We start from the raw sequence: 25,438 nt of genomic DNA, 5'->3' as shown, positions 1-25,438 counted from the left end.
TGTACATAATCATGTTTATTTAAAACAACGGTGGCGTTGCCCTTGTCCACAGGTAAAATACCAATATCAGGATCAACTTTGAGAGAGCGTAAAGCAGTCCTCTCTGCTGCTGTTACATTACTCTTGGGTGGACGAGACCTAGTCAAAACACGGCATGCCTCCCTCCTAACCTCCTCTGCAGCGTCAGGAGGTAGTTTGCAAACTGCCTGTTCAATTGAACTAATAAAATCAACTACCGGCAAACTCTTCGGAGTAGGTGCAAAATTTCAACCCTTCCCTAACACGGATAAGGTTGCGTCATCAAAAGATTTCTCTGTGAGATTTATCACAGAACGCCAAGATATAACATCCGACTCCACGTGATGAAAACGTTCAAACTTTGCCAAATGCCGGACAGTGACGGAGTTGTATTCCCAGTCAGCTTGAGTCCATGAGGCACCGTCCAACCAATCCCAAGTGAAATCAGACACTTCAGATGCAACCATTAAATGAAAACAATACAATTCTTTGGAAACAGGATCCAAACGTCGATGAGTAAAATGAATCCTTTCGCAAACAAGAGGCAAGCCAGCACGTTGCTTGATGTGATTGGTGGCAGCAGAATTGATATGGTGCACAACCTTGGCAAATGTTGGGACATGATTTTCATCACGACGCCTCAATAAAAACGACAAAGCACATTGCAGTCTAACTCGACAGCTACGAAGTTTATCCAACTTACATAAACACCGATACATTTCCTCCCTGTAGAGGTAAACAATGTGAGACATGAGTTTCTCCTGGGCTATAAAACTTTCAAATAACTTCCAGGAATTCAGCCAGGTAACACTTTCAGTGACCGCCAATATTTTGGCGGGAGAGCACCCCACCATTTTCAAGGCAAACTGCTGTTTAAACTCTGTTTGGAATCTGGCTCTCTCCCTTTTCAAAAAACAGAGGGACAGAGTCAAAGCTACCTCACCTGCGAATTCATAGTCTCACTATCGATAGCTCTGACTTTGGTCATCTTTTGTGGCACTAGTGTTCAATGTGTGTGTTATCTTTCCTGCTGCCGGCCGGAGTGGCCGAGCGTTTAAAGGCGCTACAGTCTGGAACCGCACGACCGCTACGGTCGCAGGTTCGAATCCTGCCTCGGGCATGGATGTGTGTGTGATGTCCTTAGGTTAGTTAGGTTTAAGTAGTTCTAAGTTCTAGGGGACTTATGACCACAGCAGTTGAGTCCCATAGTGCTCAGAGCCATTTGAACCATTTGAATCTTTCCTGCTTCAGTCCGAGAACCGAGGTTTTAAATTTGCGTGTACGCCGCCTGTCCATTGTAGTTTGCCTTGAAAATGGCGGGGTGTTCTCCCGCCAAAATATTGGCGGTCGCTGAAAGTGCTACCTGGCTGAATACCCGGAAGTTATTTGAAACCAGGCATATTGATTTTGAATCTTGGCTCTCACACAATAATTTTGTCAACATATCGTTTATCAATTAGTCACACATCAAACTGCAATCAGGAGTAAGGAATCTGTCAATATTTCTTCATCATCTGTCGATAGAACACATGGACACTCATATTTTGTGGTGTTTTTGCCAGCTGCTCTACAAGCAATTGTACTCTTAGGCAAACCTTACATCTCAGCAGCTTTCCTTATTGACAGTTCTTTCTTCACAGAATCCCAAGCAATTTGCAGGATACCATCTGCAAAGTCATAGTATTTTCAGGCTCCTAATCGCTTATTGTACTGCCTTTCCATGTTATTTAGCCTTAAATATAATCAAAACAATCATTAGTATTTAATTTTGTGGATGATTATTGAAACAAGTGTAACTTGGGACATTGTCCCAAGTAACTGCGATTACAATTTACAATTTCAATAAATTTTAATTTCTTAGGTTGGCAGCTACACAAAATACAAAGCATCTCTGATGCTGAAAAATGGGGTTATAATACTACAATATGTTCACCTTTATAATCAATCAGCTTTATAGGTAAATTGTAGTTAGGTAGATGCAGATGTAAATTTGAAGAGAGAGACCACTTCTAAATTAAAAAGCTAGTTTTCCTAGTTTCAGTAAAGTATTTATGTAAACCCAAACTTAATTAGTTTAAAAGGTATTTTTAATTAAAGATTTCACCTGATTCAAACTTTCAGTGCCAATTACAGTTGAACTACTGTAAATTTACAGGATCTGTGGATAAACTTTTCATCACCAGACTTTTATGAATTTATTGACTCCTGTATAAATGATCAAAGTTCTTAATTAAAAATTACTAAATTTTCAGAAACTACATTTCAACATACATTATGGATCCCATGGTCATAAATGCAGGATTCCCGTTGCGTAAACATAAATTAGTATTACATATTTTAATAAATGCTGTTCGTGATAAATAATATGCAAACAAAATATGATGAGAAAATCAGTAGCCAATAAAAGAGGAAATGTATGACCTGTAGAATTTGAAAACCGTTGTAGATGAAAGAAGCTGAACAATATCCTAACGCGAGTATTTATAAGGTCAAAGCTCATGCCATTTCAGTCAGTCTTGCTCTAATCTGTTCTTAGTCTGAGCTCTCAGTCCTTATGTTGATTTTGCTCTTAGTCTTTGGCTGGTATAGATAGTCTATTTTTTAGCCTAGCCTTGGGAAGAGTTTGTGTTGCTCCTGTGCTCATTTAATTCAGGCTGAGATAACATGTTTTATATATATGAATAATAGACTAAAATTTGGGTGAATATTTGGGACTATAAAAATTTTTATGTGACTTTCTCGACTTAACTGCATATGAATACACATACTGTAAGATTCGCTAGGAGCTTGATGTAATGTGTCATCTGTGCAAAGTGATCAACAGAGAAGTGTGTCTGGAAGCAGTTGAAGAAAAGCAGGCATGCAGATTGTGAAGAATAAGCAAGGAAGGAAGCAAGTTAAAAAATGTAAAAAATTAAAAATAGGAGTCTGGGAACTTTAATAGCAGCAATACTTCTGCAGAGGTGCAACCCAATGGAGTAAAATAATGCCACTTATACCACACATTAGTTACATGCACATACCGTACCTCAGTGATGCACTGTCCATTCCCTTCTTACAAGGAGAACAAAGCCTCTTCCCAAGGGCAATCTAATAAAATTACTGATGAGATAATTTCCCTCAGTTAATTCTGACAGAATTTAATAAATAATGTCTGGTATTGCTTTCTCTATTTAGATTCCACTTTGAAACCCAGGATCAATACTACCTCTACAGCTTATCCTAGAAGAAAGACTAGTGGATGGTGAAAACTTTTTTGCAAGTGGTTGGTTCCCCCAGAATATGATAGCATATGACATGAGTGGAAGTAGCCAAAGTAGGCAACCTTAATAGTGTCAACTTCAGCCACTGAAGAAATTACCCGTAATGCAAATGTTGCCGAGCTAAGTTTTTTACATAGATGAAGAATGTGAACTGACCAATTAGATTTACTGTCTATGTAAGCACCCAGGAATTTTGTGTCTTCAACTTTCTGTATTGGTTGATCTCTACATTTTATGTTAATTTCATCGGGATTACTTTGTGATGTATGGAACCTCATATAATGAGTTTTATCTGCATTGAGCGAGAGACCATTTGAGGAGAACCAATTTAAGATGTCATTAAAAACAGTATTTGTAGTTTTTTCAAGATCATGATCAATCAAATCGTCAATTAGAATTGTGGTATCATCGGCAAACAGGGTAAATTTGCTGTTTGTCTCAGAACAAAGAGGAAGATCATTAATAAAGATGAGGAAAAGCAGTGGGCCCAAAACGGAGCCTTGAGGCACACCACACGTTATTGTGCCCCATTCAGACGAGGCAGGTTCTCCAGAAGAGCCATTTAGCATTACAGTCTGCTTCCGATCCTGTAGATATGATTGCAGCCACAAGCCAACAGTACCACCTAAACCATAGTATTCTGCCTTTTTCCAAAGAATTTGGTGGTTTACACAGTCGAAGGCTTTCGTAAGATCACAAAAAATACCCACTGGAGACATTTTTTTGTTAATGGCTTCCAAAACTTGGTTGCTGAAAGAGAATATTGCCTGTTCAGTACAAAGACCAGCACAAAAACCAAACTGATTTTTGCTTAAGATACTGTGGAAGTTGAGGTGGTCTACAATCCTCCTGTGCATGAGTTTTTCTAGAATTTTCGAGAAGGTAGTTAATAGGGATATTGGGCGATAGTTTGTAACAATGCTTTTATCCCCTTTTTTAAAGAGAGGAATCACTACAGCCAACTTAAGTCTGTCAGGGACACTCCCATCTTGTAGGGATGCATTGTATATGTTGCATAAGACGGGACTAACAAATTTATAACAGTGTTTCAGTATTTTACTAGAAATATTGTCCACTCCAGCAGAATTTTTATTTTTTAAGGATCTAATTACTCTTATGACTTCGCTTACAGTAACTGGAGGTAAGGATATCTGTGGGATTCTGTTACTAATAGCTTTCTGTAGGAGGGACAATGATTCTTCCATAGAACCATTACAGCCTGTCTTCTCTGCTGCTCTCAAAAAGTGGTTATTAAATATTTCTGCAACCATCTCAGGTTTCTTTATGATACTGTCCCCTGTATTAATCTCTACCTGAGACATGTTCCCTGTTGTCCTGCCAGTTTCCCTCTTTATTACATTCCATATAGTTTTAATTTTATTTTCTGAGCTTTCAATTTCTGATTTTATGCACATACTTTTAGATTTATTTATAACCTTCTTGAGAATGCTACAGTAAAGTTTGTAGTGTTGTCGTTTCTTTGGATCATTACAAGTCCTGAGAGAACTGTATAACATCCTCTTTGTTCTACAAGATGTTATTATCCCTGTAGTGATCCAAGACTTCTTGGCATTGCCTATATGACTATTTCTAACTACTTTTTTGGGAAAGATGGACTCAAATACAGACATGAATTCATTTAAAAATAAATTGTACTTTTTGTTTACATCTGTTTCCCTATAAACTCGGCTCCAGTCTATCTCTTTTAGGCTATCATTGAATTTTTTAAGGCCCTGTTCATTTATTATCCTAAAAGATTTCCAAGAATGCTCGGAACTGTTGCACACACTGATGTAATTGAGCCTAAGCAATTGACCACCATGATCAGAAAGGCCAAGGATTGGATGTACAGTGATCTCATTGCATTTAGACTTATCTATAAATATATTATCTATCAGACTTTTACTGTTAACAGTAATCCTAGTTGGGAAATCTACTATTGCCATAAGATTAAAAGACTCCATTAAACGTACTAAATCAGCTTTACTATTGCTCTCATTTAGGAAATCAACATTAAAGTCACCAGTAATTAACAAGTTCTTGGACTTTGAGTACAGTATGGATAATAAAGAATCTAAGTGCTTAAGAAATACATTCAAATTCCCTGAGGGAGATCTATACAGTGCTAACACTACAGCCGTGAAGTCATTTACAGTAATCTCAACACCACATACTTCAATTTGTTGCTCTATACAATGGCTCTTTAAATCTAATGCATTGTAAGATATGTTGTTTTTTACATAAATTACCACTCCACCTTTTTCCATTATGGTTCTAGAGTAATGCGCTGCCTGACAGTAACCACTTAGCTGTAACCTTTCAATATCTTTCACATGATGTTCACTAAAACATAATACATCAGCATCTTTTATTCCTTGTGGTTCCTCTAACAGAACAGTAATGTCATTTACTTTATTACCAAGTCCTCCCACATTTTGGTGAAAAATCGTCATTTCTTTGGAATTAGAGACAGATCTAAACTTTTGCCTAAAAAATTATCGGTAGCTACAGACACAGTACGTTCATTACTAACAATTTCCTGAAACATTTGAGTTTGAAACCGAGTCTGACTTGATGGTTGGAGCCATTCAAGTGCGATTGGTTCCAACTTTGGGGTACATTTCTGGACTTCTTACAATATTTTTGTTTTTAAGAGGGTACCTAATGCTTTTTTTCCTGATCTGTTCAGGTGCATACCGTGTCTTGTAAATAATTCTCGTCCAAAACTGCTTACATCTACAACACAAGTATTTTTAAAATGCTTACACAACTTTGCTAACTTAGAGTTCGTTTGTGAGATAGCCTCATTTACACAGGACTGTGGAATTAAGTCATGTCTCTTTGGAATGTTCACAACAAATACCTTAGACTGATTAAGCGCCGATATTTTCTTCCTGAGCGACTGTATGGCATCATTCCCTTCGTTGCAGGCAACGTTGTTTGAGCCACCTATTAAGATCACACACTCGTTTTTTACTTTTTCAGGATCACACCCCGCTACAACTTCTTGAAGTTTAGCACCTGGCTTCACAATTCCACAAACATCGGCAGCATTAAAACTGCTTTTCACTATATCAGCCATGCCTCTACCGTGACTATCAGCGAAAATGTGAAAACGATTTGTTGATGTTTCACTCACAGCAGACTGGATCACACCACTGCCACTTTCATTGCTGGAAGGACAAACCTTTGTTTATAGCTTTTGCAGATTTAGAGAAAGCTTTTCACAATGTTGAATGGAATACCTGTTTTAAATATAGGCAGCAGAAGGTTATGTATAGAAACCAGACTCCAGTTGTAAGAACTAAAGGGCATGAAAGGGAAGCAATAGTTGAGGAGAAAGTGAGACAGGATAGTAGCCTCTCCCTCATGTTATACAATCTGTACATTGAGTAAGTAATAAAGGAAGCCAAGGAGAAATTTAGAAAGGGAATTAAAGTTCAAGGTTTTTGTCAAGGAAGTAATTCTGTCTGAGATGGCGAATGATATGGAAGAGTAATTGAATTGAATCATATATATTATTTCTGAAGTCAACATCCCTTTTTCTCAACAAATACTAATCATACAGGGGTGAATGAGGTATTGTTAGGAAGGTTTTTTAACCAGCTTCTGACATTTTTTGCTAAAGCTCACTACTTGTGGAAAATTTTAACATGAAGGAGACTTTTAACTACCATAGGCAAAAGACCATCATGGATGACCAGCTTCATGCTGATATTTTACAATCCATTGAGATAAGCTGCTTTGATAAAGGGCAGGTTGCTATTACACAGGGCTTGTGAACGAGTATCTCAAAAACAGTGAAATTGGTTGAATGTTCTTGTGCTAGTCATGAGCATCTACGGGAAGAGGTAGAAAGACAATGAAATATTAATCACGAATAAGAGGCTCCTTTTTCATATTGTCTTATATCAAACACTGTTTTATTTCCAGAATGAGATTTTCACTCTGCAGCGGAGTGTGCGCTGATCTGAAACTTCCTGGCAGATTGAAACTGTGTGCCCGACCGAGACTCGAACTCGGGACCTTTGCCTTTCACGGGCAAGTGCTCTACCAACTGAGCTACCGAAGCACGACTCACGCCCGGTACTCACAGCTTTACTTCTGCCAGTACCCTGTCTCCTACCTTCCAAACTTTACAGAAGCTCTCCTGCGAACCTTGCAGAACTAGCACTCCCAAAAGAAAGGATATTGCGGAGACATGGCTTAGCCACAGCCTGGGGGATGTTTCCAGAATGAGATTTTCACTCTGCAGCGAAGTGTGCGCTGATATGAAAAAGGCAAAGGTCCCGAGTTCGAGTCTCGGTCGGGCACACAGTTTTAATCTGCCAGGAAGTTTCACTGTTTTATTTGTTTGAAAGTATGTATTAACTGGATAATTTATATACAGCAGGTGGGAACAGACTTTACAACATGTCCTTGGATCTCACCAGCCCCCAGACCTTAATTTCTGATAGTTTTTTGATCTCAGATTTCTTTTCAGCAACTATGTCAACGGCATTGCCACAATGGTAACGATGGATCCATTAAGGTCACCAAAGTTAAGTGCTGTGAGGCATGCAAGCACTTGGATGGGTGACTGTTCGGGTCTGTCGAGTGGTGTTGGCAAGCGGGGTGCACTCAGTTTGAGGAGATACTTGCCTGTTAAGTAGCAGCTCTGGTCACAAAAACTGACAATGGCTGGGAGGGTAGCGTGCTGGCCACATGCCCCTCCATATCCGCATTTAGTCTTCATGCACACTGTTCAAAAGAATTAGGGGAAACTTCTGTCAACATCCACTGTATTAAATCTGTTTTGATACAGGTCAATACTTGTGGTCTTATTGCATGGCTTGAGTTCTTCACTTTGAATGGAGGCAACAATTAAAAGCATTTACTATCTGTTGGCTGTGTTATGCATCACAGAAGAAAGCGACTACCAGTGTCCTAATATTTCCTAGTGAGGCTCACAGATGACAGTTGCCATTTGTGGATGTTGTGTTCAACCAAGCACATGCAATGCAACATCATAATCCAGTGGAAGTTGCAAGGGTGGTCTCTTAGATAAAAAAAGGACAATGTTCAGTCGTGTTGCTGCAGATGCCATTGCCTCTCCATGTGTACCTATAGGTTGTGGACACACTACAGGGAGACGGGTCAATATACAAGGTGACTTGGACAAGATCGCCAAACGTTGCAGCCGTCCTTGGAGACCGATATCTGGCCATCTCTGTGTTGCGTTTTCATACAGACACCGCAAGAGCACTGTAAGATGATCTGAGAAGGGCCACTGGAGCTGCTGTGTACAATCGAACTGTATTGAACAGGTTACAAGAAAGGACTTCAAGACCTAGACATACCATTCAAGTGACATGCTTTACACACCAGTATCTTGCAGCACACCTTCAGTTCTGCCATTCCCATGTCAATTGGAAACTTTGTCAATGGCAAAACATGTTAATCACAGATGAGTCCAGATATCCTCTGACATGAGGTGATGGCTGTGTTTGTGTGCTGAAGCCTGTGATGAGTATTATCTGCTAAATGTTGTCCAGGAAATTGACAGATTTCCAAGGTTCTGTGACGTTTTGGGGAGGCTGTATAGCTCTTGTTGTTGTTCACAGTTGCCTTATTGCCAGGCAGTCCACTGAACAGATCCTGTTGGACTATGTGGTGGCTACTGCATACGGTGATAGCCCTGAATTTCCTCTAATGCCAGGCCCTATGTGGCAGGTGTCAGCAGGGATGCCTTACAAAAGCTGGATATTGCAGTAATGGAAAGGCCGGCAGTGAGTCTCAACATAAACCACATCGTGCGTACATGGGACATGCTCGACAGATGTGGTTATGGTCGTGCTGTTCCACCACAGACTCTCCAACAACTCTCAAGGGCTCTCACAGAAGAATGGGAACTACGGAGCATGCCACGTAGGTTTCAGACAGTGATAAATGCTCATGCAGGGCATGTATGTTATTGAAGCTCAGAGTCTAATTAAAAGATGATGGAATGAATGATTGTTTCCACTTTTTTTTTGGCACCCGTTAGACATTTCAGTTCTTTTTATGTAAGCAATCAAGGATGTGATGTTTTCTCTCTCTCTCTCTCTCTCTCTCTCTCTCTCTTTTTACTTAATTTATGAAAGAGTAAGATTTTCCCATTTCATAAGGGCATACTGTTACAACAACCAGTTTAAAAGATAAAGGTATAGCTTGGTAACATACCCAGTCCCAAATTATTGCTCAGTGGAGTATAGCAGATGCCCAAAGCCATGTTTCCTTAATTCTTTTGAGCAGTATATTTTATTTTATGAGGTATCTATTTTTCCTCAACCCCCCACCTCGCACCTGCCTACCATATATAATGCCATTAGCTTTCTGCTTTTATTATCTCCTACACGATATTTTTTCAGTAATCTCCATCTTGCTTGTTACCATGTCTTCTACCTTTAAGCACTCATCTGGTGCAGTCACCAATAATCAGTCTCATCCTCTCATTCCATTTGGTAAGTCTCCCCTGACCTGGTATTCTAGGCGACTTTTCAGTAACTCTCCCCATTTCCTAAATCTTACTAGTCCTTTCCTTCATCCCTCTTCCTTCCGCTTTAACCCTTCTACCAGAAGAAGGACTGTGGCTCAGAAAGCTTGCACGTTTCCTAAACCAATACGTGTGTTTTCTCCTGCTGCCACTTAGTGAGTAGGTTTTTTATGTGCAATTATTTTTATTGATAAACTATTTATTTGGTACCCTCTGAAATCTATATGCTTCTAAATTAAAGAAAATTGTGGTTGAACCATGGACCTTGCCATTGGTGGGGAGGCTTGCGTGCCTCAGCGATACAGATGGCCGTACCGTAGGTGCAACCACAACGGAGGGGTATCTGTTGAGAGGCCAGACAAACATGTGGTTCCTGAAGAGGGGCAGCAGCCTTTTCAGTAGTTGCAGGGGCAACAGTCTGGATGATTGACTGATCTGGCCTTGTAACATTAACCAAAGCGGCCTTGCTGTGCTGGTACTGCGAACGGCTGAAAGCAACGGGAAACTACAGCCGTAATTTTTCCCGAGGGCATGCAGCTTTACTGTATGATTAAATGATGATGGCGTCCTCTTGGGTAAAATATTCCGGAGGTAAAATAGTCCCCCATTCGGATCTCCGGGCGGGGACTACTCAAGAGGACTTCGTTATCAGGAGAAAGAAAACTGGAGTTCTACGGATAGGAGTGTGGAATGTCAGATCCCTTAATCGGGCAGGTAGATTAGAAAATTTAAAAAGGGAAATGGATAGGTTAAAGTTAGATATAGTGGGAATTAGTGACGTTTGGTGGCAGGAGGAACAAGACTTTTGGTCAGGTGATTACAGGGTTATAAATACAAAATCAAATAGGGGTAATGCAGGAGTAGGTTTAATAATGAATAAAAAAATAGGAGTGCGGGTTAGCTACTACAAACAGCATAGTGAACGCATTATTGTGGCCAAGATAGACACAAAGCCCATGCCTACTACAGTAGTACAAGGTTATATGCCAACTAGCTCTGCAGATGATGAAGAAATTGATGAAATGTATGACGAGATAAAATAAATTATTCAGGTAGTGAAGGGAGACGAAAATTTAATAGTATTGGGTGACTGGAATTCGTCAGTAGGAAAAGGGAGAGAAGGAAACATAGTAGGTGAATATGGATTGGGGGGAAGAAATGAAAGAGGAAGCTGCCTTGTAGAATTTTGCACAGAGCATAGCTTAATCATAGCTAACACTTGGTTCAAGAATCATAAAAGAAGGTTGTATACCTGGAAGAGTCCTGGAGATACTAAAAGGTATCAGATAGATTATATAATGGTAAGACAGAGATTTAGGAACCAGGTTTTAAATTGTAAGACATTTCCAGGGGCAGATGTGGATTATGACCACAATATATTGGTTATGAACTGCAGATTGAAACTGAAGAAACTGCAAAAAGGTGAGAATTTAAGGAGATGGGACCTGGATAAACTGAAAGAACCAGAGGTTGTAGAGAGTTTCAGGGAGAGCATAAGGGAACAATTGACAGGAATGGGGGAAAGAAATACAGTAGAAGAAGAATGGGTAGCTCTGAGGGATGAAGTAGTGAAGGCAGCAGAGGATCAAGTAGGTAAAAAAGACGAGGGCTAATAGAAATCCTTGGGTAACAGAAGAAATATTGAATTTAATTGATGAAAGGAGAAAATATAAAAATGCAGTAAATGAAGCAGGCAAAAATGAATACAAACGTCTCAAAAATGATATTGACAGGAAGTGCAAAATGGGTAAGCAGGGATGGGTAGAGGACAAATGTAAGGATGTAGAGGCTTATTTCACTAGGGGTAAGATAGATACTGCCTACAGGACAATTAAAGAGACCTTTGGAGAGAAGAGAACCACTTGTATGAATATCAAGAGCTCAGATGGCAACCCATTTCTAAGCAAAGTAGGGAAGGCAGAAAGGTGGAAGGAGTATATAGAGGGTTTATACAAGGGCGATGTACTTGAGGACAATATTATGGAAATGGAAGAGGATGTAGATGAAGATGAAATGGGAGATACGATACTGCGTGAAGAGTTTGACAGAGCACTGAAAGACCTGAGTCGAAACAAGGCCCCGGGAGTAGACAACATTCCATTAGAACTACTGATGGCCTTGGGAGAGCCAGTCATGACAAAACTCTACCATCTGGTGAGCAAGATGTATGAGACAGGCGAAATACCCACAGACTTCAAGAAGAATATAATAATTCCAATCCCAAAGAAAGCAGGTGTTGACAGATGTGAAAATTACCGAACTATCAGTTTAATAAGTCACAGCTGCAAAATACTAATGCGAATTCTTTACAGACGAATGGAAAAACTAGTAGAAGCGGACCTCGGGGAAGATCAGTTTGGATTCCGTAGAAATGTTGGAACATATGAGGCAATACTAACCTTACGACTTATCTTAGAAGAAAGATTAAGAAAAGGCAAACCTACATTTCTAGCATTTGTAGACTTAGAGAAAGCTTTTGACAACATTAACTGGAATACTCTCTTTCAAATTCTGAAGGTGGCAGGGGTCAAATACAGGGAGCGAAAGGCTATTTACAATTTGTACAGAAACCAGATGGCAGTTATAAGAGGCGAGGGGCATGAAAGGGAAGCAGTGGTTGGGAAAGGAGTGAGACAGGGTTGTAGCCTCTCCCCGATATTATTCAATCTGTATATTGAGCAAGCAGTAAAGTAAACAAAAGAAAAATTTGGAGTAGGTATTAAAATTCATGGAGAAGAAGTAAAAACTTTGAGGTTCGCCGATGACATTGTAATTCTGTCAGAGACAGCAAAGGACTTGGAAGAGCAGTTGAACGGAATGGACAGTGTCTTGAAAGGAGGATATAAGATGAACATCAACAAAAGCAAAACGAGGATAATGGAATGTAGTCAAATTAAATCGGGTGATGCTGAGAGGATTAGATTAGGAAATGAGACACTTAAAGTAGTAAAGGAGTTTTGCTATTTAGGGAGTAAAATAACTGATGATGGTCGATGTAGAGAGGATATAAAATGTAGACTGGCAATGGCAAGGAAATCGTTTCTGAAGAAGAGAAATTTGTTAACATCGAGTATTGATTTAAGTGTCAGGAAGTCGTTTTTGAAAGTATTTGTATGGAGTGTAGCCATGTATGGAAGTGAAACATGGACGATAACCAGTTTGGACAAGAAGAGAATAGAAGCTTTCGAAATGTGGTGCTACAGAAGAATGCTGAAGATAAGGTGGGTAGATCACGTAACTAATGAGGAGGTATTGAATAGGATTGGGGAGAAGAGAAGTTTGTGGCACAACTTGAGTAGAAGAAGGGATCGGTTGGTAGGACATGTTTTGAGACATCAAGGGATCACAAATTTAGCATTGGAGGGCAGCGTGGAGGGTAAAAATAGTAGAGGGAGACCAAGAGATCAATACACTAAGCAGATTCAGAAGGATGTAGGTTGCAGTAGGTACTGGGAGATGAAGAAGCTTGCACAGGATAGAGTAGCATGGAGAGCTGCATCAAACCAGTCTCAGGACTGAAGACCACAACAACAACAAGAGTGTGTAAACAATACCATTGATGGACTTATAAATTAGCATTTATTTTCACAAATATTTGGGTTTACAGCCATATCAAAATATTAGGCTAACAAATGCCTTTTGAAATTAGCTTATTTTATATACATATATTTTTATTTAAAAGAATACTGAGATAAACTGACAGTATTGCTGCTTCTTTTCTAACATTAGCTGGTGGCATTTGTTTGAACTGAAAAACCACCTATTTGACTCTGATCTCCAGTCTTTATATACATAAAGTTAAATTTGTACATTTAGCTTATTTGTATTTCTTCATATATTTTCAGATAAGAGGTCATAATTTAAGAATATCACACACTGCTTACATGACACTGAAATGATACTGTGTTAAACATAACTGTTTGACGTGAAATGCGTAAAAAATATATTCATTTTTGTGTACTCTCCCTGGTGAAGTATATAGTAGTGATATAATTTTCTCTGTTTGGACACTTATTTAAAATTTGCTATCAGACACTTCTCCTGGGCTTTCTAATGCCTCTCTTCGTTTCTGTATGGCTTTTGTCAGTTTCTTTATGGGACCCATTTTAAGACCTAGTTTTTCAAAGTCATTTGCATCCAATAACATTAAAGCTTCTAGGTCTATCTTCTCCTCAACAAACAGGCTAGTATACTCAGCCAAGCCTGCTGATACTAGAAATAGGTGCAAAGATGTCCATCGTGAGTCTGTTGCTTCATCATCTTCATCTGAAAAAAATGCACATTATTATTTTAAAGAAAACAGCATATAATGTCACTGTACAAAGAATCCTTTCATTCTGAAATATCTAGAATAATTTGCTTGATTTCATTAATAAGAATCATATAATTAACTGAATATTACACTTTCATTAATAACACAGTAAAAAAAGTTTTAAATTATAAAATTGCCACAAAATATAATCAGGCACAATACAGAGGCATACAACCTACATCTGTGGAGTGACAGATTAGTTCATTTATAAATAAATAAACACAATACAACCAGTTGTTAAAATAACAAATAATAGTCTCTGTGCACCTGAAGACACAAGGGACTAATAACACCTCTTTAAGCCAGAAGTCCTAAATTCTGTAATATCTTCAGGAAAGTTTGTTAATGGTTAGTGTGTAAACCTCAAATATAAAGCTCTCAAAACAAATACACAATACAGGTGCACAGGACTATAAGTATGCTACATTATTTCCTAAAGTATTTCATTTTACTAGTCTACCTAAATGCATTTGCTATCAAAGTGATAATTTTAAAACATTTCTAGAGATTTCAGAATTGTTGCTTTCCCAGGAGCAATTCTGTTAAGCTAAAAACAAGAAATGTCATTTGACAATAGAGCAAAGCTCTGAAATGTGTCATAATGGAAGTTTAGTGACTTATAATGATTTTATTTATTTATAGTTTAAATATACAGGCAGAGAAACCAATAAAATGTGTTTACATGTAACGATGAGAAGAAACTTTTTTTCATTCACTGTGAATGCAAGGACTTCTCTGGCTGTTAACAGTCTCTCTCTAGGAAAATGAGTGACAGACAGTATTGTTTGTGCAAATGGTCATAAACAGTTGGATAATATGACAATATTCCTGCAATGAAGAGGATTTAAATTGTAGTAGTTCAAAAGAAAAATGCCTATTGCATGCTGCACATTAAGTTTTTTTAAATTAACTTGTGCACCCAGATTCGTTTCACCTTAGGTACAAGGCATCTTCAGCACATATACATTTATTTACACATACAGGCTATAATTTTAAAACATTGAAGTTTTATAATGAAATGGAAAAATACTTGTAGAACCACATGTAATTCATTATTTGTATGTCAATTCTCTCATGTGGCAAGCATTGCACTCTGTAAGCACTGTTCCATTTCATTATGAATCTTAAATGAACAGTTTTAAATCTATAACCTATATGTGCAAATGATAACCTATATGTGCAAATGAAAAAAAATTGTATAATATTTCAGGACAGCATGCATAAGTTAAATAAATAAAAAAGACTTAATATGCAACATGCAAAAGTCATTTTTCTTTTGAACTGCTACAATTTATATACAGCTGCTGCAAAAAATGGTCACCACAAGAAACTTGTTACAGATGATGTAGTACCATCAAGTCTACAAGTACTGACTCCTAGTAATAATTGTTGGACAATTTGACACTTTTCCTGCAATATAGAGGATTTATTACCATGATGTCTACAAGTCCTGTGTGTGTGTGTGTGTGTGTGTGTGTGTGTGTGTGTGTGAGCGAGCGAGTGAGAGAGAGAGAGAGAGAGAGAGAGAGAGAGAGAGAGAGAGAGAGAGAGAGACCACCCCTGTTCTGGTAATGAATGTAGTTTGGTGCAAAACAGGTAACTGATGCATGGGGTACAGTGGAGTCACTCATTTCACTATAGGTGTGACAGTGGGGGATGCTGCCATTATTAGAATTTAATGCACTTAAAGAAATGGTGAAACTGCTAATAAGTAGTGATGAAGGGGGAAAAGGAAGTAAAGTATCCATGTCTCATTGAAGGAAATAGACATAAAGTACTTGTTTGCCTTTGAGACAGAATAGGCAGTAATCAGACTTCCAATGGGGTGTGGAATACAATTCTGGGGGAGACAGAGCACACTGCTGCATTTTAGGGCTCAGCAGCAGACAAGCAGTCCATTTTCTGTATGTTCTACAGTATTAATTTATTTTGTTAATGGGTTTTCAGCTTGCATGGCCACTGTCAGACTTAAACTGACTATCACCATGTAGGGTGCTACCATATTCATAAAAAAGCACTGAAGAAGATGTTATACTTTGAGAGTGAGATACAACCATATAATAAATGTCATCTTTGACAGTGTAGTGGTAACGTAATTAAAAATGTTAAACAATAAATTAATATAAAGGGAACAAATCAGAGAAAGATTAATGTTAAACCTCAAGAAGGAAGAAAAAGACAGTGCCTGTATAACAATTTAAATTAAATTAAATAAACAATCATGATGAAATAATTTGAATACAAGACTAGAGCACTGAACTAGTTCAAAGTGGCATTATATAAGTAAGGTGGAAGAATTTCTCTTAAAGTAGTGAAGATGTATATATTATAAAACAATAGAATAAATGCAGTACATAAGTAATCACAATAAAGGAAATAAATACATGGAAAAATGGAGGAAAAGAAAGGAACAGAGATCGTGGATACATTGGAAAACTGAGAGAAGTAAGTGAAATTTAGAAAAGGTGAAGTATTCAGCTGTGTTTGGTAATTTAATATTAAATCAGGACTGTATGGCAGATGCCTGCTGATTTTCAGGGCTTCCAATTGTTTACTTTTTTGGCCTTTGTTTGCTAAATGGAGGGCATGGGACAGTGCCTGGAACTGTGTCCCTCACTCAATACCTACTGTAGAACACACACAATATTGTGCTTTTAAATTATAATTATGAAGTTGTTCCGCTGAGAAGCAACAGAAGAATTAGTTAATGTAGTCTTTGTTCAGTTTTTGACCCACTGATATTACATATTATGATCATAGTGGTAATGGAACATTGTGACTGGATCCTAAAACAACAAAGATGAGTTGTCTGATATGCTGAACCATGTCCCTGCTTTGTTACATCATTTAATATGCAATGAAACATCATTTTACTGGAGATTGCCAGCTCATCACCTGCATTCTGGGCAATACATTCGCTGGCAGCAGCGTTATTAGCAGGGGGTTGTATTGTGTATCGAACCGGGAAGCTAGGAATTGCAGAGAAGCTTCATCCTGCCGTAGTGTCCAGTGATTCACAACAGGCCACAGCAGTCCACCCACCCGAATGTCTCATACCAAACTAGTGTAACCCCAAATGTTTGTGTGGTAAGGTAATTATGGTGTACACGTATGTGGAGACAGTGTTTAAGCAGCAGTCACCTACATAGTGTAACTGAGGTGGAATAAAGGCAACCAGCCCGCATTTGCTGAGGCAGATGGAAAACCGCCTTAAAAACCATCCACAGCTGGCTGGCACACCGGACCCCGACACTAATCTGTGGGGCGGATTTGTACCAGGGACCGGCATGCCTTACCACTTGGTAAGCAGTGCATTAGACCGTGCGGTTAGCCGGGCAGGCTTTTTAAGGGGGTACTTGGAAGTGCGGTTCTTACAGAAGGCAACATAGAAGCTGAGGAGTATGTCAAAATTGCTGAGTGAATTTTCACTCTGCAGTGGAGTGTGTGCTGATACAAAACTTCCGGTATATTAAAACAGTGTGCAGGATTGGGCAAATGCTCTAGCAACCGAGCTATTCAAGCACGACTCATGACCTAACCTTACAGCTTAACTTCTGCCTGTACCTCTTTCCAAGTGTAACACAAGTTCTCCTGAAAAACTGTTGCAAATGGTATGCACTCTTTCAGGTTTGTGTTTTCCCAAAAGTATATGCTGTCTTCCAGTTGAACAATTGTACCGTATAGCCAGAAGCCTACTGTAATTGTTCGAGGAACATGATGAGGAACTACAGTTGATGTCTTGGCCTGCAAATTCATTCCAAATGAACACTAAAAACGTGTTTGGGACATCTCTAAGTACCAGTTAAAAGTTCACAAATCATGCCATCCTAATCTACAGGAACTGTGTGGCCTGTGTGCTGACATCTGGTGCCATCTACATCTGAGAACTTAGCAAGAAATTTTAAAACTCCATGCTACATTATATTCAAAATGTTGTACATGCTAAAAGTAAAAAAACATTCTATTAAGTGGGTAGCAACAATATTCCAGTTGACCAGTGCATATATATTTAAATGTAGATGCCATCTCTGATGTAAATATTATTTTGTCAGGGACAGAAACCTGCTATTAGTCAAACGTGCTAACAGAATTTTAATATAATTTTCTCAACTTTTTCACAACTTATTTACTGTCATCGTAAGAGGCCAATAAAGAAAGTGACAATATGGTTATCTTCAGCCAGATTACTTTGTTTCATACTTGATATTAATCTCATCCAACTTGAGTGTTTTTTTGAAATTAGTTGATATGCACACTCCACTGAAATCTGCTCTATCTATGAGGTCTGTACTCCTCTGTGAAATGACGTCTTTAGGACTAGTAGCAGCTGGTTTAAATCACCCCCTAGTTGTTTGGAAATGACTACTATTAAGAAGCCAAATCTCTTAAGTATTAGCCATTCAAATAGCTACGAGTCTCACTGTAAAATGTTCCACACGAAATTAACTATTCTTTCCAGTGGTAAATGTTAAGCCACAAATTATTTTATTTTTTTCATGAATGAAGTATAAGTGCATGTTATTATTTGATGATAATGAATATTGTAATGTATTCACCTGAACTGAGGTCATCTTCATCCCAAGGCAGGCCATTATTTCGTCTGAGACTGCCTGCACTGCCAATACTGGAAGTATCATCAGCAACACCTCTTTCGCTTGGTCCCACTGCACTGTCCTGGTCTTCTTGTGTCGGCAGAGCAGTCAGTACTGCTGTCATATTGTTCCTGTTCACAGGCAAGAGCATGCTTTGAAACATACTGGGAAGGAGACAAATATTTAATGTAAAGAGACAGTGAAAAACTATATGCATAACATCACGTGCAACTGGAAAAATAGTGCGATATGAATATAATAGAGGGAAACATTCCACGTGGGAAAAATATATCTAAAAACACAGATGATGTGACTTACTGAACGAAAGTGCTGGCAGGTCGATAGACACACAAACAAACATAAACATACACATGAAATTCAAGCTTTCGCAACAAACTGTTGCCTCATCAGGAAAGAGGGAAGGCCTTTTTTCCCCCTAAGGTAAGTCTTTCCGCTCCCGGGATTGAAATGACTTCTTACCCTCTCCCTTAAAACCCACATCCTTTTGTCTTTCCCTCTCTTTCCCTCTTTCCTGATGAGGCAACAGTTTGTTGCGAAAGCTTGAATTTCATGTGTATGTTTGTGTTTGTTTGTGTGTCTATCGACCTGCCACCACTTTCGTTCGGTAAGTCACATCATCTGTGTTTTTAGATATATGGAAAACTAGTGCATAATAAATGGGTACTACAAACCTATGAAGAGATGTTTGTTATAGTCCTGAGGTGATACACAAGGGCTATAGCATATACTTCACATTATCAGTACTGGTTACATTGGGATTTTAAATTTACAAACAAAATTTCATCCTTGAAAACTACTGCCAGAATATTTTCATAGCAAATGAGATTCTTTCAGAGAGGGCAAGATGTATTTTGAAGTTACTAATAACAAATATAGCTAAGCAGGACATGTTTACTTAGTTTAGGTGGAATTTCCGTACTGTACTGTACTGCAACAAACTTAGTTATCATCTATAACAATGAAAACTATCAATTATCAACAATATAATGTAAATGAATAGATTAAAAAATGTACTCACAAAGTGGCGGCATGAGAACACTGACAAAATGGTTTAACTTTTACAAGCTTTCAGAGCCAGTGGCTCCTTCCTTTGGCAGAAGAAAGGTGATGGAATAGGAAAAGAGAGTTTTTGGGAAAGGGGCACAGTTCAGAAAAATCTCATCCCATCCGGTAAGTCTCTCCTGACCCAGGGTTCTGGGTGACTTTTCTGAACTGTACCCATTTCCCTAAACCTCTATGGTCCTCTTCCTTCACCGCTCTTCCTTCCCTTTCAACTCTTCTTTCATAACTAGGAGCCACTGGCTCCAAAAGCTTGTAAAAGTTAAATCTTTTTGTGTGTACATTCTCTTGCCACCACTTGGTGAGTTGATTTTTTATCTATCTTTTTTATTTATCCATTTACTCTCTCTGACTTGCTTGATGACCTAAGTAATAAAGAATAAGTTCTATGTTTGTCACTTATATGCCTGAAAGCCAACTGTTTGACACATTTCTTTGTGTATAACACAGAAACAAATGTGTTTAATTTAACATTAATGTTTTTACATCACATAATTACATTGCACATTGTTTGCTGCTTGTAAAACATTGCTTAATCTGATCTCTTAGGTTTTCTTGGCGTGCGTGATTAATGGTGAGCTTTTGGGAATCCAGCTGAGCTATTGTTTTCAATTTTTTTTTGCAATATTTTGACAACTGACCCAGTCATCTTTACATGCTGTGAATTGTGCTGTGGAAATTCAGGCAGCTAGTACACATAACAGCACAACTCACAACATGTATTGAAGACAACTGGATCAGTCATCAAAATATTGTGGGAAAAAGAAAATGGAAACAACTCAGGTGAACACCTGGAAGTTCCCCATTAATTACTTAATATATTATGGCATATTAACTAATTTTACTACATGGTAATCAGCTTTAAATGTCGACTCCTAAGAACGTACCTGAATGCTACACTTCCAAAACCTGGTCTGTCAAAGATACTAGCTGGTTCTTGCAGAAGAACTTCATCTCCAAAACCACTGTCTGTGTTATGGAGGAGATCTGGTTCTGACATACAACGACTGAGGTCACCACTAGTATCAAAGACGACATCTTGAAGTCTGCCGCGTTTTCCTGTACAAAAATATAGCTGATAAATACTTTGAATATTATGTATAACAACTCCAAATTACTGTTGAGAAGACATGTGATTACAAAATAGTCAAAAATTGTTAATTATTATATACAAACTAAAATGCAAAAGCCTTGAAACAGACAAAATTCCCTTGTAACAGTTAAATTCCAGTAAAGTAATTCTTGATACTCCAGGAGATTTTCTGTGAATTACAAATGACTGTACATATAATCTGGGAATTGTTACAGAAAGTCATAGTGAACACCAAAATTGTGGTGCTCTAACTTTACTCTCCCTTTTGAAGAATGGATTCATTATTTCTGTTGTTAAGAAGAAACAAGTTTAATCTACAGTTGAAAAAACTTCTGCTGTCTCTCAGACAATTTATCTCAATAGCTAAATTATCAAATACTTTTATACCCAAGTATTGCACTCATATCTGTCTTAAAATTAGATTCACTAGGAGGAACTGCAGATCAGTTTTCCTTCTTGTATTATATTGGTGAATATCACTATTACTCACAAATAGCAATGGATTGTACACAACAAATTTCATGAGTAAATGAATGTATTGTCAGACTGTGGTTGCCAGCCGCAGTGGCCGTGCGGTTTTAGGCGCTGCAGTCCGGAACCGCGCGACTGCTATGGTCACAGGTTCGAATCCTGCCTCAGGCATGGATGTGTGTGCTGTCCTTAGGTTAGTTAGGTTTAAGTAGTTCTAAGTTCTAGGGGACTGATGACCTAAGATGTTAAGTCCCATAGTGCTCAGAGCCATTTGAACCATTTTTAGACTGTGGTTAATGTTCACAGTTGTTTAAACACGTGCCTGTAAGATGTACAAGTGTGTACTCTAAATATGTAGTTCTAACTCCTTTCTTTTATGCAATTAATACTTTTTGCCTAAGTGAGGAGTTACCCAGAATTTTATCCTGTACCCATCAGTGGATGAAAATATGCATAATGTCTTAACTTACTTATTGTTATGTCTCTAAAGTTGGTGAACATACATGAATGATAAAGCAGGCAAATAGCATGCAAACAGTGCATCAGAAGCAATGAGATTCATATTAAGTTAATAATTCACTCAAGGAAGTTAGACAGGCCTTGATTATTAGCTGAGCTCAATGAATATACTTATTACCAAAGAATGTATTTGGAAGAAAGAAAAGAGGCTAAATTTATGAGAAAATAAAACAACAGTAAATTGAAAGTAAAGACTGGGGATGCTATAACACATCTGAGATAATTTTGTTACTAAGGAAGCAAGACCTCATAACTTATTTGAAGTACTGGTAAAAGAAGGTATTCTGCAGTGGCATGTGATTGACTTTTCTATTTGAAATGGCTGTAAATGAATATCTTAATCAACACACAAGAAAGATGCTACTTTTGAGGGGGGGGGGGGGGAAGACCGCTGCTGTTGCTGTTATAAGCCCTCTCTCAAGCTATTGTTTATTTACTGGTGCATAATTTGCAGGTGCGGCAATGTACGGGAACTTGCTGGAGGAAAATGTCTATATGTACTATGTAAGTGTAGATACTAAAATCACTATCATACTTGTAAGGAATTCTGATCACAGAACCCAGATAAATTGCATTTATGGCTAATGATATGAAGGAGTAAATTACATAAAGAGGGATGAAGGTAGAAATTAATAGAAATTTTTTATTAAATCATTGCTAGGACAGCAGATATCTCATAATACATACATACAGGAAAACTGTTGTAAAAATGGAGGGAAGAGGAGGGGATAAGAACAGAGCAGAAAGACAAAAGATCTAAGTACGTGATCTAGAGAAGCTTTCTCATAGTAGCCATTGCTGATACTACCAAATATAGATGTTAGCAATTACAGTGGTCCATGCACAATGGTACATGGTATACATAGGTTCCAAAAATTCATTGACAAAAATCTGATTGTTCAAGGGATCATATCTCTAAATCTGTTGATCACAGGGATAAGGGGTCAAGTGTTTTGGATAGCCCTTGGCCTAGCAACATTTGTACATCTATTCGAAGAATGGGCATACTGTAGCTATCCTACAGAACAGGGTCATAGTTTAAATATTGCACATTCCCTCCAGCTCAGGCAAATTGAGCAAACCAGTTGGTTCTTTTGCATTAGGTGTGGTCTACGGTGGATTTCTGGTGGCTCATAAAAGCACCGTTTGTTCATGAGTGGTCCCAGAGAAAACCCCAAAAAACCATGATTTTTGGGTGCCCAAAGTACTAGTTGTGGTTATAACTTCTATCTGTGGAAAACTTGAAATTTTTACCATATGTTCTTAAGATGATGTTCTCAGAGAACCTTAAAGCTTTTTTCAATGTCATTACCCATTACTGAGATGCAAAGGTTCAAAGTTACTGCACATAATATCCATTATGAGGTGTAAATCTAGTTTCAGATGATGTAGTGAAAACATGACAAGGGCTCTTGGGTCATCACAATGGTTCTAAGTCACCAAACTATCTTTTTAATTGGCATTTTTTCACCAATAAAACTTTATGATGTATTGTCTTCATATAATGGGCACTTCACATCTATAAAAATACATATGCCCAAAGTGTTACTGCAGTAAGAAAAAATGGGCTAAAAAGGGTCTTAACATGCCTGAAAAGAACTTAAAATGACTGGCATCCTTTAATGATGGAAGAGAAGGGAGACAATGCCAGTGAGAGAGAGAGAGAGAGAGAGAGAGAGAGAGAGAGAGAGAGAGAGAGAGGGAGAGAGGAGACAGTGTTGGTGGGGGAGAGAAAGTGACAGGTAAAGAGAAGAAGATATGTATGAAGGCAATAGCAAGGGAGTCAAAGAGTGGGTAGATATTGGTGGTCAATGAGAGACAGCAATAGTAAAAGAGAAAGAGAGATGGAGGCAGAGAGAAGCAGTTGGAGCAAAAGGGATAGGAGACAGTGGAAATTAGAAATACAGATGAATGGGAAGCATACATAGGCTTGGGGTTCTGGACCCTCCCAGACTGGCAAACTTTAAAAAATAGCTGTAGCGAGGGTGCATCCTGGACCAAAGTTTTAAACATAGGGGTATAAGAGAAAATTTGGGCCTTCCCAGAATTTTTTTGCTGCTGAGGTACAGTGGAGACAAAGGTAGTGGGAAAGAAAGGCAAAAGGAGATAGGTTAAGTGATAGAGGAGAGAGTGATGTAATGTAAACAAATTGGAGAAAAAGGAGACAGTGGGAGAGATACATATGTAGACATCGGCAGTGAGAGGGAGATGAGGGAGATGCTGAGTATGAAGGCTTAATGACAAAGAGAGACTGGGTAAAAGGATTGGTAATGTTCTGTGTTAATATGTTTGGATGCCAAATGTGGAATGAGGATTGGGGCAGCTGGTTCCCCACTTTTCTGTCAGAGTCTTTTATAGAGGAACGTATTTACCTTTTCTATGCTCCAACGGGAGCATCTTTTCGACGGCTATATTTTTTATTTATTTATTTACACATCTAGTTCCATAGGACCAAATTGAGATTCACAACTCCAAGGTCATGGAACTTGTCAGTACATGAAATTACAATATAAAAGTAATAACAGATAAAATAAAATGTTTATGAACCCAAAAAAAGTCAAGCCATAATTGTAAGTAAACGAAGCCAACAATATAACATAGAAATCAGTTTAATTTTACAAGAAACTCTTCAACAGAGTAGGAGTGACCTATGAGAAAACTCTTCAGTTTTGATTTGAAAGTGCATGGATTACTGCTAAGATTTTTGAATTCTTGTGGTAGCTTATTGCTACACTAGTCTCTTCTCATATTGTTGAATGATCCTCACTTCTCATCAAGCTACATTTTTACCTACTACCCCAACTTTTCTGCACTTTTTGCTTCATTTCAGCTTCCAATAAGCTATACATGTACATACACACTCCACAAACCACTGCATGATGCGTAATGGACAGTACCTTGTACTGACATCAGCAATGCCCTGCCCTATTCCCATTGCACATTTAGAGAGGGAAAATAAACCATCTGTGTGCCTCTGTATGCATCCTAATATTTCTTACGTCTCCAAAACGGAACTTACGTTTCCCTATAATCCTTTCATTGTTGTTCAAAAGTAAGGGAAGAATATTTTAGTGCAGTACCTCATTATCACTAAAAGCACTGAAAGTGGAACACTGTTTTAGTTGAGCAAGAACAGAGAATGGAATTTGCTGCTCTTTCGTGATGGAATTGTCACACATTCATTTAAAATTGTTCGGGGATATCACAGGAAACCTAATTCAAACTGGCTAAATAAGGATTTATTGCTCAGTGTGTACTTTATGGCTTGTTAGCCTTGAGTAGTTCTTCTGATTGGCAGTCACATACTTTTCATCCAACTTAATATAGTGTGTAGGTTTCATCTTTGATGTTTGTGCCATAGATTACCAGTGAATGCTTTAGCATTTCATATGTCTGATCAGCAGTGAACTGGTATTTTATCTTTAGCTTAGTATGTGAAAACTAAAACCACATCTCATGTAGTTTCATTTACTTTACCTGTTGCTGGAGACTCAAAGGATCCTGTGTATATAATCTGTGAGTCTCTTCTGAGGCCAGTTAAACTCCTTATTGACTGTTTCCCATCGGCTTCGATCT

General features: G+C 38.2%; 1 protein-coding gene and 1 non-coding gene across 2 annotated transcripts in view; both read right to left on the bottom strand.

Annotated features, from left to right (window-relative positions):
* Positions 1-7,279: 7,279 nt before the first annotated feature.
* Positions 7,280-7,354, bottom strand: Trnas-uga (transfer RNA serine (anticodon UGA)). Its single transcript has one exon. It is a non-coding gene; the product is annotated as a tRNA-Ser (tRNA).
* Positions 7,355-13,355: 6,001 nt separating this feature from the next.
* Positions 13,356-25,438, bottom strand: part of LOC126456494 (ankyrin repeat and SAM domain-containing protein 4B) — a 271,923-nt gene continuing 259,840 nt past the window's right edge. The window contains exons 6-9 of the mRNA XM_050092243.1: positions 25,340-25,436; positions 20,667-20,838; positions 18,664-18,830; positions 13,356-14,061 (exon numbers count right to left, since the gene is read on the bottom strand). Coding sequence (XP_049948200.1) covers positions 13,811-14,061; positions 18,664-18,830; positions 20,667-20,838; positions 25,340-25,436 — 687 coding nt within the window. The 3' untranslated portion in view covers positions 13,356-13,810. The remainder of the gene's footprint in view (positions 14,062-18,663; positions 18,831-20,666; positions 20,839-25,339; positions 25,437-25,438) is intronic.

This window comes from Schistocerca serialis, chromosome 2 (assembly GCF_023864345.2).
Source record: "Schistocerca serialis cubense isolate TAMUIC-IGC-003099 chromosome 2, iqSchSeri2.2, whole genome shotgun sequence".
Classification (NCBI taxonomy): Eukaryota; Metazoa; Arthropoda; class Insecta; order Orthoptera; family Acrididae; genus Schistocerca; species Schistocerca serialis.
Note: the sequence above shows the minus strand (reverse complement) of the source record. Positions and strands in the feature narration are given on the sequence as shown.